Below are 15,539 nucleotides of genomic sequence, written 5' to 3'. Positions count from 1 at the left end.
CCCACGGTGGCTCTCACGTGGGATCGCGCAGCGCCGCCGCAGCCCGCGGGACCATATGACCTCGAAACATGTTCACCCCTCCTTCGACCCGTCATGGAGGCGAGGAAGTTCAACTGGCGGAGATACTCTGCGCCAGTTGCCATCGCCAGCATGATCCTAGCGGCCCTCTCCGTCGTCCTCTACTTCAACATTCGTGAATATCTCGCTGTTCGAGATGGGGTCCGATTTGATGTCTCTCTCTTCCCCAAAATTCCCTGGCGGCACGTCGCACAAGAGTACTGACGCTACGTGACAGGCCAACTTGCCGAGGGTCACTGTCGATCTCGGCTATGCGAGGTATTCTGGGAATTCGCTCCCGAGCGGTGTAAACCAGTTTCTGGGAATGCGGTATGCGGCGCCTCCGATAGGAAATCTGAGATGGCGAGCACCTCAAGATCCCGAGCCGAAAGAGGGCACGACAGATGCCATCGATGTAAGGCACTGGACCGTGTCGTTGGATCGAGTACCACCTCGCTGACAGAACCTCAGTTTGGGCCCATTTGTCTCGGGACGGATGTGACTTATCCTACTTCAGGTCAAGACGAGGACTGCTTATACGCCAACGTCTGGTCACCAACAAACACGACGGCCGACTCGAAGCTTCCTGTATGGTTGTTCATTCAAGGCGGTGGTAAGGCTCCCTCCACTCACATGACGTTGCTTCATGTAGAAATGAGGGCCTACTTGTGTTCAGGCTCTTGTGCTTCGGTCTTGTAGTAAGTTCCATCTGACACAGCTTCAGGTTACACCTCGAATGCCAATCCCAACTGGAACGGCTCTCAAGTTGTCGATGTCTCGGGCAAGAATGTCGTCTTTGTAAACTTCAACTACAGGGTCGGACTGTGGGGGTTCCTGGCGAGTGACCGGGTTCGAAAAGACGGCGAGCTGAACGTGGGACTCTTGGACCAGCGATTAATGATGAAATGGGTTCAGACTCATATATCAAAGGTGAATTCTCATGCTGCTTCACGCCATTTTCATCCATGCTCATAAGCACTACAGTTTGGCGGTGACCCAAATCATGTAGTTATCCACGGCCTCTCAGCCGGAGCAGGGTCGGTCGCCCTCCACCTCGCAGCTTACGGCGGACGCGACGACAAGCTCTTCATCGGCGCCATGTCCGAGTCGGTCTTCTTTCCCGCGCAGCCTCGTGTTCCGGAGCTCGAGTACCAGTTCAACCAGACGCTGGCTAAGGTGGGCTGCACAGATGACAAGGACCAGATGGGTTGTCTGCGCGGTAAAGACATCAAAGCGATCCAGGACGCCAATATCGCATCGCCGTTTCCGGGGAGGACGGCAAACCCGCACTTCTACTGGACTCCATGTATAGACGGCGACATTCTGCAAGATTACCCGTACCGTCTCTACGATAAGGGTTCCTTCATCAAAGTCCCCGTCCTCTTTGGGACAGGAAGCAACGGTTAGTCCCGTCATCCTAATGCAACAACGACTGAGGCACTAACACACTCCTTCAGAGGGATCCGTCTTCGCCGCCAACGTCGCGACCCAAGACGAGTTCGTCTCCTTCATGACAGATAATTACCCCAAACTCACAAAGAACGAAACCGACCCGATGCTGCAAAAGTACCCCCTGTTGCCGCCACTCCCGAACCACAACGTCTGGTTCCCGTCCACCAGCCAAGCCTACGGCGAGACGACCTTCATCTGCCCCGCCAACACCATCATGAACGCCTACGCGGCCGCCAACCGCTCCGGGACGAGCTGGTCCTACCGCTTCAACGTCCAGGACAACGACAACACGGCCTCCGGGCTCGGCGTCCCGCACGTCTTTGAGGCGCCCGCCGTCTTTGGCATCGACGCGTGCCCGACGCCCGACAGCTTCCGGACGTACAACAAACCCATTGTCTCGCTGATGATGAAGTACGTCATCTCGTTTGTGCGCGACCTGAATCCCAACACGTACAAGCTCGCGGGTGCGCCGGACTGGGGCGATTGGGGACGAAATCAGTCGCGGTACGTGTTTGAGTTGAATAAGAACCGGATGGAGAATGTCGATGATGGGCAGAGAGATCGGTGTAACTTTTGGAAGGGGATCGTGGAGGTCATGGAGCAGTGAGAACGGCCTTTTCTTTTTGGATATTAGAGTGCCGCGGGCCATGGATAATGAGGCGTTTGCATCTGGTGGGTTGGTTTCTTATTTTTCTTGTGTATACGAGTAGATGGCATATCGGGTTGATATCAGCATTGGATGATACACATAATGTGTTTATCTCAGATTTCTTCTACTGCATAATTTCAACATTGCTCTTACAGTACGTGTCTTTCTCTCCAGGGCCTATCGATCTTCTGCATCACACAATAGCCTCTGATTACAATATGATGGAGCATAGTGAGAGAGTATATCAGCCACTAAAATCGTTGGACACGACAGACTTACATACGCTGGAGGAAGTGGAGGCAATAGAAAACCACCAGGGAAACCGCACCTCCTAAACGGGCAATGTCAAGAGAAACTGTGCCGCAAATTCGGGCACCCGACGGGGCCAACCTGCATGTGCTTATGCTCAGCAAAAATCGCCAGGAAACGAGGCCTGAAATGGACAGTTGCGTCACGGACATGGCATGGTGCCGCTTTCTCTCATGTGACTGATGTTGTCGGCCTCAACGCAGTGGCGCGGCGCAAGGCAGCCGCCTCAACATTCGAATGAGTCCGTGGGTTATCGTGGTTTTTTATCCGGCTCCCGCCCGCCGCAATCTGACGAGATTCAAAAAAGATTTGAGTCATTTCGACTTTTTCGCAAAGCTTCGCCGTCTCGTTTACGGCAACCGCACAGTTCGGTTCAAGCTCGAGCTCAGAGACTGGAGGGCAGCGAAAAATCAAGATGCCTGTGAAGGACCTCCAAACTGAGGGGGCACAGAAGGATCAGCAAAAGTCGGATCATGAAGAGAAGGCCGTATATGATGACGCGGACTGGGAGCACGTAGGGACGTCTATCGATGAAAAAGGTACGATTGCGTGTCCAGTATGGTCTGATTAACAGGGAGAATCTTTCTCGAGTCTCGATATTGACGGTGGGGTAGAAACGGTTGAAGAAGAGTGTACAGAAGACAAGGAAGCCAGCCCGCCGCGTAGCGTATCCTTTGAGACGCCGGAGCGCCGGTGGCAGGGACTTCGAAGACAGGAGGATGAAGCGAGAGGGAATGTTGTGTCTGAGCTGGTGAGCTTTTGTTTCTTTTTGGCATTATGAGAGATGTGGTGAAGCTGACCATATATTTTGTCTATGGTAGCTTTTCTTCCTGGCTGGATTGTTTTTATGGGCTGTCTGAGGTCTGAATCTCGGATTGATCGAAGGGCTCGTAAAATCATTAAAACTTACTAGCTATGCAACTTGATGAGACGGCCGCACTATATGATACTCCGTAATCAATAATCTACCGCCAATAATAGATGCTCCTCATCACTGCAGGTGATAACCATTGCCTAAAACACAATTCGTCTTGTCCAGCAGTCCCTCTCGTGACTCAGGGCCATGAGACAGCCTCGGAGAGAGCGGGTCCTGGAAGTGTAAATTCTTCTCTACCGGGCTTGCGTCCAGTGATGAAGTATCTGACATGTACTCATTAGCTGTAGTCGAGGACATGATGAAGATATCGCAGATGCCGGAGATCATGCTTACATTGGCCAGTAACCGTGAATCATTCGGTCCTTGATATCCCTCCGTACCTGAACGAGGAAGAGGTCGACCTGGTCGCGAGACCACTTATGACCACGGGTCAACGCGGCCATGGAGAAGCCCTCGATACCGGTGAGAAGATTCTCGCTATTCCATATGCCGATTTCCTTCCACTTGTAGTCCCTCGGCCAAGGGTTAATCGGCCACTTGGTCCTGGTCATCTGGACGTCGACGAACCCAGCCTCCATCATGACCTGTTTGAGTGACGCTACATCTGGGAACGGGAGTCCTAATATCACCGAGGCCTCTGCGAGCAAGTTTGCCCACGTTTGAAGTGCTGAATCGGGCCTCAGCGTTCCATCGTCGGACGTCGGATAGAGGTCGATTTCTTGCACTTCAACCCAACCATCGGGCTCAAGAAAACTTCGCGTCGCTTCCGGTCAGCCATCCGCCCACTGAACTATCTCATGGTGTAGACGTATGCTTACTCATAACAGTTTCTCAGGTACTTCTGCCAGTCGCTGATACCCGACGTGATGACCCTGCTGTGGATATACTGAAAAGGCCGTGAGTATGTCCAAGGGTCTTCAGCATCAGTGACTTGGAACTTGACGTTGGGTGGAACGCTGCGAGCAAATGTCAGCCTATCTTGTACGCGACTCTTTCCTGGAGAATCTAGAGCATCCAAGATAGGTACTCACTAGTTAGGCATTGTCGGTGAGAGATCAAAAGCGATAACCTATCGGATACCTCTGTGAGTATATACTCAAACATAACAGCCAGTAGCATTGGCGGCATGCTTAAGGGGTGCATATAAGCAAGCAAATTATTTACCTCAGCTTCGGGGTGTTCGTCTCCGAAGTCAAGAGCCCAGATACCAGTGCCCGTACCTATGTCGAGTACTCTGCCTACCGTAGAACCAGGTTGACATGGTGGAGCAACGCCGAGCTTGTTGTCCGTTACGAGAAGACACATTGAATGCGTAAGATCTACACCGTTTGTTAGAAAGACAGATTGAAGCAAAATGACTAGTGGCTCATAAGTACCTAGCCTCTCCAGCTCTTTCTCATCGTTAGGAAAGATGTATGCTTCTACAGTTTTAGAAGTGCCCTCAAATATGGTAGATGGCATGGACTAGTGTTACCTCCATCTTTGTAGTGGTGGTAGGTTCTGCCGTTCTCATTCCTGTACTGGAAGATAGACTCTCGAAGACTAATGCTGGAGGAGGCAGCGTCCTTTACAGGAGATGTGAGCGATGTGAGGCGCTTCGAAGGTCTAGGACCTACAACTTACATCATCTCCAAAGGCTGAATCGGCGTCACCGTGGTTTGTCTCTGGCTGTTAAACGTTGAAATCTGTTTAGATATAAGACGCCAAATGATGTTTTGCGAGCTCAGTCTTACCTCCTGGTCAACCACGATCTCAACGACTTGATTGTCTTGCGACATGTTCGGAGTCACAGTTCGTTATGACACCGGCTCATGATTAATTTTCGTCGACGGAACCAACTTTTCGGGTGTCAGAAACAAACTGTGAGAAAAGAAACAACAAGTACAAGACTGGCGCGGGGCAGCAGCTGTTTTTGTGATGGAAATTCGGCACTCCCAGGGTAGCCCGCCCCTGTCCTTGACCACGGATGCACACAAGAACCAACGAACCAACAAACCAACATGCATACGCGTCTCTAGAAATGGTCATCCATCGATATAGTGGATACATGGAAGAGGCACAGTCGCTTGGTATTCACCTTATCGAACATAATGTGACAGGGGCAGGACGGGCCTGCACTATAACCGGACGGTTGGATCAGGCATTCTCATCGCCGCTAGCCTTCCATCATAAACCAGCTTCGGAACAGCTTCATTTTCTGTGCCACGAATAGCTCAACGATAATCGACTGCGGTATTAAACCAACGAAATGAAGATGCTGAAATCGCATCGACATGACTAGTGATGGGCAGTTTGGAGCAACGCCCGCGGCGGACAGCTTCTTCGCTACAAAGACTAAGTAAGATTTCCATGTGAATCATCTTTGTTCCATAGCGTGAAGGTTGCATCACTCGAATCAGTGTCATATCCCATAGCCGATCCATGATTCCTATAGCGTCTCTTGCCTTAGCCATTCTTGTTGGTATCCAGTTCCGCCTTGAAGACCAACTAGGTAATCCACCTGAGGGCAGAGCCTCTATATCGCTATACAACCTTTGACATCCAGCTCAGCTAGGATAGATGGTAAGGCAAGTTTAGCATGCTGGCCACTCGTTCCACTCAATTGGCTCCTTGTACAAATCCCCTACACTAATTCAAGTAATGTTGCACTTGTATGCATACACGTCAGTGGCACTGGAAAATATCTTCCCATTCCAAATTCGTCCCTCATCTGGCACTTGCATGCAATTTTCCATCAAGATGCAGCCGGCGTGCGGCTCTGGGCCGGAGCTGGACTTGTAGCTGAAGTCGGGCTCGTAGCGGAAGTTGTGTTCTCAGCTGTAGCCGAAGCTGCAGCCGGAGGGGAAGATGGAGTCTCAGCCGGCGCAGAAGTCTGAGCCGCAGGGGAGACAGCGGCTTCGGGGACGGGGGTGCCGGGGGAGCCGGGCTGTCCACCTTCTCTGGCTTGCGACCGATGATGAAGTATCTGTATCGTGTCAGCCGAACATTCTTCTCGGTCTAAACCTTTCATTCCTCGGAATACTTACGCTGGCCACCATGCGTGGATGGTTCTATCCTTGATGTTGTTGCGTACATCAATGAGGAAGACGTTGACTTCATCCCGCGACCAATCCAGGGCACGCGTCAAAGCCGCCATCGTGAAGCCCTCGAGACCACTAGAGACATTCTCGCCGTGCCAGGAGCCGATTTCTTTATACTTCTCATCTTTTGGCCAAGTGTTGGTGGGCCACTTGTACAGATCCAACGACACGTCCACAAAGCCTACCTCTGTGAGAAGATCCTTCAATGGCGGAACTTCAACATAGGGGCGACCGAACTTCTCCGATGCCTCGAGGAGGAGGTCACACCACTTAATCAGTGAGTGCTCGTGCGTGAGAGTTCCGTCGTCCGATCGCGGATAAAGATCGAACTCTTGTAGCTCAATCCATCCGCCAGGCTCCAGATTGCTTTATCCATAACGTTAGCGCGTTGTTCATGTTTGAGGTAATCCCTTACCCAACTAAAGTGGCTGATGAATATAATTGTGAAGACTCACTCATAACAACGTTGTAAGTACAGCTTCCAGTCACCGATACTGGAAGTCATAACTCGGCTATGGATGTAGGAAAAGGGCCGGGACCATGTCCACTCTTCCTCAGCATCATCGACCTCAAACCTGCAATTTGGGGGCACGCTGTGACGATTGAATATGTTAGAAATTGTGTCTCGTACTCACGCCTTTGTGAAGACAACTTACTAGCCAGGAAGAGTCGGCGATAAGTCAATACCGTACACCTATTAAACCATCGCAGTTAGATGATGTACGTCCCATATCAGGAAGTAAACCGAGAGACGGAACGACTCTTGGCTCGCGACGAGGTGAGCCCACATCGCAGACTTACTTCAGCTTCAGGGTGCTCATCAGCAAAGTTGAGGGCCCAAATGCCAGATCCAGTTCCAACATCGAGTACCCGACCGACTTTGGTGCCTTCCTTGCAAGGCGGGGCAACTCCAAGTCTATCATCGAGCGAAAGAAGCCACAAATGGTGCTGCAAATCTGGATACAATGTCAGAGAAGTGTCACGGTAGGAGGCGGAACTATGTGAGATAGCCTACCTAGCCTGTCCAATTCTCGCTCGTCGTTGGGAAGATTGTATTCTAGAGTCGAGTCAGAATGGGGTTTTAAACGGGGCAGAAGCGCGAATGCACATACTGCCATCCTTGTATCGGTGATAAGTCCTGCCGTTTTCGAGGCGGTAATCAAGAAGAGAATTGCGAAGACTGGTGCTTGATGAAGCTACGCTCTGTAAGATGTGACGGTGTGTGAGATATTGACCTTCCTCTATAGTCTGGGGTACTGCCTATGGCAACACGAGCTTGAGCTTACACTTCCCACTTCTGAACGAATATCATCCTGTTAGTTTTACAGTCAGTATACTTCTGAAGCAAACTTCGTCATGTGACGAAAGACTAGCTCCGCTTACATCGTCCACGTCAAGGACCGCGGCGTTGTTGTCATGAGCCATGTTGGCCGTAACGAAAGCTGCACTCAATCTTACTGAACCACAGTACTGGGTCAAGTTTGTGTACAAATATGGTGTCACAAAAGTCGGAGAAAAAAAAGGACTGAAGAGTAGTAGCGATGAGGGGGTAGGACTGGGCTCTACAATCCCTTTTGTGCAGAGCACAAAACCGGCCTTGCCAACATCCCCCCAGCCAACCCCTCTTCTTCGCAAGAGGAACCAACGGGGAAACATGCATATGCGCACCGATGGCGTTGCCACCGCGTTGCAAACAAATGTGGAACTGAAGAAGATGCGACCGAATAGGAAGGTCTAACTTTAGACAAGGGGAAAATAGTGTCTCCCACCGAATGGATGGTAATGCTTGTCACATCTGACCTCGGCCGCTCCCATCCTTGTCTGCAAAGGCTCGAGGCAAACATCGAGATTACTAGTCAACTAGCGTTCCCTTATCTATGCCACTGGTGTCCAACAGTGTGTAGTTGCCAAGATGCCAGCTCAACGGACAATAGAGTCTGGCTTTTAACAATGAAAGCCCCGTCTCGAAGAGGACCATTCGGCAAGTGAACCGCAACATAAGCCATTAGCCATTCGGATAGAAAGATTACGTCGAGCGAAAGCTGTTCATGTCTAAGCAAGTCACTAAGTATCGTCTAGACATTCCGTTCTCATCCCAGCAAAACATTAAAGCAGGCATGCAGGATCAGAACCGAAGCCGCCCCTCCATCTCTAGTGCATGTCTTCATGGTCTAAAAGATTAAAACTTGCAGCTTGGTGCCGCTGTTGTTTGCATCCGTATGATTCGTGGGTTGCAAGTCGATCTATCCCTGCAAAACCCCAGGTAAGACTGGCACTAAAGCGACTAGAGCCGCTAGATCCCGTCTCGAACGCAACCTCAGTCGACAACCGTAACTCCGAACCATGTCATCAAGATGAGCTCGGTGCTGGAGCCTGAGAAGGAGAAGAAGCAGAAGCCTCAGTTGCAGCAGGAGCTTCTGGTGAAGCAGGAGCCGAGGAAGCAGGAGCCGGGGCAGCTGTGGCTTCTTCCTTGCCTGGCTTGCGTCCAATAATGGAGTAGCTATCTCGGGAGTCAGAATGAACTTGATGGCATGGAAATCACTATGACCTACGTTGGAAGGTAACCGTGAATTTGCCGGTTGTTGACGTCCTTTCGCACGTCAATGAGGAACACGTTGACCTCCTCGGCAGTCCACTCGAAAGCCCTGGTAAACGCTGCCATGGTGAAACCCTCGATGCCAGCTGAACCATTTTCTAGCTGGAGTCTGCCAAGTTGCTTATACTTGGGGTCTTTGGCCCAGTCGTTGAGCGGCCACTTGAACGCAGTGATAGCAACGTCAACGAATCCGGCAGCTTGCACCTTCTCTGGAAGGCCTTCGGGGTCAATGTAAGGACGCCCAAGCTTGATTGTTGCCTCGTGCAGCAGCTTGCTCCATTTGGAAATCGCGTGGTCTGGGGTCAGCGTCCCGTCATCCGACTCGCAGTATACAGCAATCTCCTGCAGTTCGACCCACCCACCAGGTACGAGGTTGCTTTATTGACACCCAAATCAGCTTCTGCCGTGATCATACGTAGATCGGAACGTAGAAGGAAGAATAGACTTACTGGTAGCACCTGCGAAGATACAAATCCCAGTCGCTGATGCTGCCTGTCATGACACGACTATGAATATAATCGAAAGGCCTTGAATACGTCCATTCCTCTTCGACATCATCAACCTCAAATCTGACATTTGGTGGTACGCTGAAAGAAATCCATGTAAGCCGACTTCCGCCTAGAGCCCTCAATTTTACGATCAACGCGTAAGGTAGGGAAGAAGGAGACGCCTACTAGTCAGGGAGGGTTGGCGAGAGGTCAATACCGAGGACCTAAGGGGAAACAAAATCAGTCAAGTATGTTCAAAAACAACTGATTTTCATTTGAGGGGCTCTTGGTACCTCAGCATCGGGATGATCATCTGCATAGTTGATTGCCCAGATGCCACTGCCGGTGCCGACATCAAGGACTCGTCCAACTTCAGCATCCAATTGCCCGGGCGGAGCCATTCCAGATGCGAAGTCCATTGAGATGGCCCAAAGCTCATCCTGCATATCTATGGCCAATGTTAGTGAGGATCTGTATAGCACATGAGCTAGTGGATTCTACCTAGCCTTTCCATTTCCCTTTCATCGTTAGGAATCGTGTATTCTCAGGTCAAAGTCAGAACAGCTCTTCAGTAATCGACAAGAGTAAACACACTGCCATCTTTGTACCGGTGGTATGTTCTGCCGTTCTCAACGCGGTAGTCCAAGATTGAGGCCCGGAGACTGGTGCTTGAAGAAGCAATGCTCTGTGTCAAGCATGTAAGTAAGACTCATGATACGTTGAAGAGTTGGGGTGAAGCTTGCACATACGCTTCCAATATCTGACTGAGCATCTTCATGCTAAACAAATTTAGAACGCCATCGCAATTCGAGATGGTACGGTGACTTTACCTGATCGTCTGCGACGATTTGGGGTGTGACAGTAGTGCTCGGTTCGGCCATCTTGGGGGAGAGACTGGCGCTTTGGCAAGTCTCGTGCCGATCTCGCTGTATGCCTTTTCGGTACTGATGATATCAAAGCACTACGCCAACTGTAAATAATTCTAAGACAGGGTGATGGAGAAAATTGTTGAGGGGTCATTCATTGTTTTTGTGACAAAGACAGTCGATCTCAGCCCGCCACCCCTCTTCTGAGCTGGGGGGTCGGCGAAGAAACCAACGAGCAAACATGCATATGCATCTCGACGGTGCAGTTTCCCCATTGCAGAAAATTATGGGGCAGAGAAAACTAGGGTCGAATGAAGAGAGAGAGAACGCGCCATGGAGATGTGGAACAGCTTCCAACCGCATGTTGCGATTTTACCACTTGCTGCATCAGTCGACCAACCCCTGCCAACGCAGAAGATGGGATGCCCACCTTCGGAAGGCATCCCGCGTCCGCGGTGCGCCAGACCCTTACCCATGCCAACAAAACTTTGATGCCTCGGTCAAGCGACGATTGTGGGCAACTCATGTGTTCCAATTCAGAGTGATCTGTTCATTTGAGATGGTCCGGAACAGGACGGAACTCTTTCCAGCCAATCCATGGTCCAAATTGACTCAATACTAGATCTCCTAGCCATTCTAGGAGAATTGCTTAAAAGATCCTTCCCGGATATCAAGTTGGAGTTGCTGGCGTGCTCTGATCTTGAGGCGGAGCTGAAGTATCTTCCTTCGGAGGTTTCCTACCCACAAGAGTCGATCTACGGAAGGTTATGTCAGTCTTGGAGGAAGGTCTCTGATACAAGGTGCCAAGGCAACTTACATGGGCATGTACGAGTGGATTCGCTTGTCTCTCATGTCCTTACGAACACCCACAAGGAAAACTTGGACCTCCTCCTTCGTCCAGTTGTGGACGCGGGTCAAAGGTGCGAGAGCCATAGCTTCAGCGGCATCCACGAAGTTGTGGAAGTTCCACTCGCCAATTCGCTTGTGGTGCTCATCCTTGGGCCATGGGTTAGAAGGCCACTTGAAGTTCTCCTGGAGCACGCTTTCGAATCCAACATCGACCATCTGCTCCCTCATCTCAGAGACAGGCGCGAACCTGCGACCAAACTTTTCCGCAGCTTCTCGAATGAGCGAAACAAATTGAGCCAGAGGCTTTTCAGGAGGCAGAGTGTCATCATCGGCTCTGATAATGAACTCTGACTCCTGGATCTCGAAGTAGCCCCCCGGGACGAGGTTACTATTACACGAGTACAGTCAGCCCTGGGTGATACGCTTCGTACTCGTGAACGTTCAATAACATGAACATCAATAAGACAAGTGATAGAACGAACTACAGAAACCAGACATACTCGTAGGCTTTTTGAATGATCTTCTTCCAATCCGAAATGGAGCCATTCATAAATCGAAGGTGAATGTAGTCAAAAGGCCGGGAGTACAGCCACTCCTCCTCGACATCATCGACCTCGAACTGAACGTTAGGAGGCACCCTAAGTAATCATCGTTAGCAGACCAGATTCACGCGTTTCAATAGGCAGAATTCGCCTACTCTTGTGGCTGGATAGGAGAGAGATCAACGCCCAACACCTGTCTCACTGTCAGAAACCTGCCTCTCAAAACAAGGCATATGATCAGCTCTTACTTCCGTCTCTGGATGGTTGTCACCATAGTCGATGGCCCAGAGGCCTGTCCCGGTACCAAGGTCAAGAACACGGCCGACCTTGGCGCCTTCGTCGCAAGGAGGAGCGAACCCTAGTCTATCGTGAAATGTGAGGAGGCAGATTTCGTGTTGCATGTCTGCTTCAATTAGTGATGAGTTCTAGTCACCTAGTGAGAAATGACACGCGATTTATCACTCACCTTGTCTATCCTTTTCCATGTCGTCGTTAGGCCAGGCATATTCTGAGATCGGTTAGCAGAAGTTTACGACTCAAACCTCTTGCAAGGAGTATAGACTCACTCCCATCTTTGTACTTGTGATAAGATCTTCCATTCTCAATTCTATACTCTAGAATGGAATTCTTCACGCTCGTAGTCTCTGACCGAAGACTCTCAAGATCCTGTTCACTATCGGAGACCTGATGCGATGATCATCAGCATTATTACTCCGACGACATGAGACTTGCACGAATCCGTACTTCTTCTTCAGCGACCAGGTGGGCCTCCGGATTGCCCTGTGCAGCGGCCATGACCGTAATCCTTCGAGACCGTCCTGGCGAGTGTCTTCTGATTTAATCCAGCAATTTAGGAGTCTATTTCTAGGAAATTGAGGAGCGCCTTTCAGTTACAGGAACGCATAAGGTGATATTTCGGAATTTGGGAGATGACCAGATGAATCAACCCCTCTTTGCTTGTCAAACCAACTCGTGTTCTGCCAACCGCGGTCTGCCCATCAACCACCAACCACAGTATCAACGTGCAGGGCGCATGATGCAGGCGGGCGGCGACGTTGCCTCTTTGCAGACCGAAAAACTGGAGATGCAGCGGGGGAATGGGAAAAGCATCCCCCCGCCGCGGGTCGCGGGCAAAACACCCGCCAGGCTAGTAGTAACCCATGCATCCTGCCATGTAATAGCCGCACCAAACGACTCAAAGGCCACAAAAGTTATACACGCAATTATGATGCCAATCGTTCTTTCAATATAGACATAGTTTTTGTTTTCGAGCCTGTGATTCTTAATCAAAGTCTGACATCTTCGAGTTGATGATAGAAAGTCGTTGAAGCTAGAAGACGCTATGCGACCGAAGTAAAGACGAAGTTCGGACAGGACCTCAACACTCCCAGGTCCGGTGCCAACTGGAAATATATACCCCTCGAAAGAACAAGAGCCCCGCAAGAAATCTTTCTAGCCTCAAATAATCCAGCTCAAGCATGGAAAGCCACCTTGAGTCATCAGCTAGCTAAACGAACCTCGGGCTCACTGAGGTGAAGCTGAGGCCGCAGCTGGAGCTGTCTCGGTAGTTGCTGCTGGAGTCGCAGCTTTCAATGGCTTCCTGCCCACAAGTGTATAACTAGGAATGTTATCAGCAAGACCACCAACTCAAAGGGCAGAAAGCACACTGGGACTTACATGGGAAAGTATGAGTGAACCTTGGGGTCTCTGAGATCCTTCCGCACATCGGCGGCGAATACGAGCACCTCCTCCTTGGTCCAACCGTGTACTCGGGTAAGAGGCGCCAAAGAGACAGTCTCGACTGCGCCGCCGAAGTTGTGGTAATTCCACTCCCCGATCTTCTTATACTTGGGATCCTTGGCCCAAGGATTCGTAGGCCACTTGAAGACCGTCAGCTCCACGTCTTCGAACCCGACCTCTGTGAGGACGTCCTTTAGATCAGGAACATGGACTAAGGGCACACCCATCACCACGTAAGCTTCGCGGATCAGGGCACCGAATCTAGACAATGCCTTCTCGGGAGGCAATGTCCCATCGTCTGCGGCTGGGGACATGTCTGACTCCTGTATCTCGTACCATCCGCCGGGCGTGAGGTGGCTTTATGTTTGGGAAAAGTGTCAGATATCTTTCGCAGAGTTGGACTCTGGTAATAACACCTACTCGTAGGCCTTCTTGATCATCTTCTTCCAGTCGCTGATGCCGCCCGTGATGATTCGACTGTGAATGTAGTCGAATGGCTGTGAATAAAGCCACTCCTCCTCGATATCATCAATCTCGAATCTCACATTAGGCGGAACGCTGTGAGAGATGAACGATCAGTCTTCCGAGTGTCTTTTCATGACTGACCAGTCTGTCATGAGGGATTAACATACTCTGACGGTTGAACAGGAGAAAGATCCATGCCCAGCACCTAAGGGACGGGTCGCCGTTAGCCATTTCTCGCACATCACGTTGAGAGTTAGGCTGCGTCACAAGGATTAAGACTCACTTCGGCTTCAGGATGCAGATCCGCAAAGTCGATTGCCCACAATCCAGTACCTGTGCCAAGATCGAGAACACGACCAACTTTCGCGCCAGGTTCACATGGAGGGGTTACGCCGAGCTTTCCATCCCACGTGAGATAAAAGATCTCATGCTGCATGTCTATTGTGCCCTGTCAGTGTGATAAGACACTAGTCTGTGGTAGCTTGCCTTACCAAGTCTATCGAGCTCTGTCTCGTCGTTGGGAACGAGGTATTCTAGCGAAGCTGGTCAACCGCTGGATGCAGTCGAAAAGCGTCTGCGTTACCTACTGCCATCCTTATACTTATGATAAGTTCGACCATTTTCTTGGCGCCACTCGAGCATAGATGCCTTGATGCTCGTTGTCTCTGATTGAATACTCTATCAAGAGAGCAGCATGAGTAAAAATATCTAAGTGGAACAAGAGCGCGAGGCCGGTGTTGTCCTCACCTCGAGATCAGCCTCGCTGTCGGTCACGTCAGCCTACACTTTGCATTAGTTGTTATCTACTTGGTGTTCAAAGTTGCAGTTACACGTACATGGTCTTCAGCAACAAGCCGGACCTCGTTATCCACGATGGAAGCCATGCTCGCAGGGGCTCGTTCGTGCAGTGAACAAAATGTCCAATCTCAATGTTTCTCCTGCAAACAGAAATATGGGCAACGTAAGAGCGCGAATCTTGACGAGAAGCAAAAGGCATTCGGGTAGCGGGGGATGCACAAGCTTGTCTATTTGTTGCGACCAAAACATTCGATTGTAACCCCCTCTTTCCGGCCCATGTTCTTGAGCAGGGCCAACAGAACAAAATGTACATTGCATAATGCAAGCACAGCGGCCAAGTTGTCTCCATTTAGAAGGGAATTGTGGGACAGAGAGGGGGCCGTCGTTCGTTGCTCGGTATCGAGCCGCCCAAACCCATGGTAGAGCTGTTGGACGCAACGCCCGACCTTCTGAATCTGTCCGGAGCCGAGACAAAGGTCCGAGTCACCCCGGCTTCAGCCACAGGATTGATTCGATTTGTGTTTTTGACGAGCCGGGCAAAGATTGAAATACTGTTAATTGGCGGCATTGTTCGTTTTCTTCGTCTTGGGGGAAGAGGTTGGATTCCCGAATAGAAACAGAAGTCGGGCTTCACGATGTCTTATTATCATTCACATTTCCTAACCATATCCAGTCGTAAGGCAGTGGCATAGTTCTCAAAACCTCTGTTCCAATATCTACTCTTCCTTAGCCTCTGGCTTCCGTCCAACGACAAAATACCTAAGTTACTCA

At 50.6% G+C, this 15,539-nt stretch overlaps 3 protein-coding genes across 3 annotated transcripts; 1 reads left to right on the top strand and 2 right to left on the bottom strand.

Annotated features, from left to right (window-relative positions):
• Positions 1-93: 93 nt before the first annotated feature.
• Positions 94-2,116, top strand: N0V96_002242 (uncharacterized protein; the record flags this gene model as incomplete). Its single annotated transcript, XM_065756474.1, has 6 exons — positions 94-219; positions 296-472; positions 529-670; positions 782-987; positions 1,042-1,459; positions 1,515-2,116. The coding sequence occupies 6 exons, from the start codon at positions 94-96 to the stop codon at positions 2,114-2,116; spliced, it is 1,671 nt and encodes a 556-aa protein (XP_065614843.1).
• Positions 2,117-6,366: 4,250 nt separating this feature from the next.
• On the bottom strand, positions 6,367-7,542 carry N0V96_002241 (uncharacterized protein; the record flags this gene model as incomplete). The annotated part of the gene is made up of 2 exons (XM_065756473.1): positions 6,367-6,780; positions 7,537-7,542. 2 exons carry the CDS (start codon positions 7,540-7,542, stop codon positions 6,367-6,369), a joined length of 420 nt encoding a protein of 139 aa, XP_065614842.1.
• A 3,645-nt stretch (positions 7,543-11,187) lies between these two features.
• Positions 11,188-12,337, bottom strand: N0V96_002240 (uncharacterized protein; the record flags this gene model as incomplete). Its single annotated transcript, XM_065756472.1, has 4 exons — positions 11,188-11,611; positions 12,014-12,021; positions 12,123-12,128; positions 12,332-12,337. The coding sequence occupies 4 exons, from the start codon at positions 12,335-12,337 to the stop codon at positions 11,188-11,190; spliced, it is 444 nt and encodes a 147-aa protein (XP_065614841.1).
• Between the last annotated feature and the right edge of the window lie 3,202 nt (positions 12,338-15,539).

This window comes from Colletotrichum fioriniae (assembly GCF_027942845.1).
Source record: "Colletotrichum fioriniae strain IMI 355084 chromosome Unknown scaffold_2, whole genome shotgun sequence".
Lineage (NCBI taxonomy): Eukaryota > Fungi > Ascomycota > Sordariomycetes > Glomerellales > Glomerellaceae > Colletotrichum > Colletotrichum fioriniae.
Note: the sequence above shows the minus strand (reverse complement) of the source record. Positions and strands in the feature narration are given on the sequence as shown.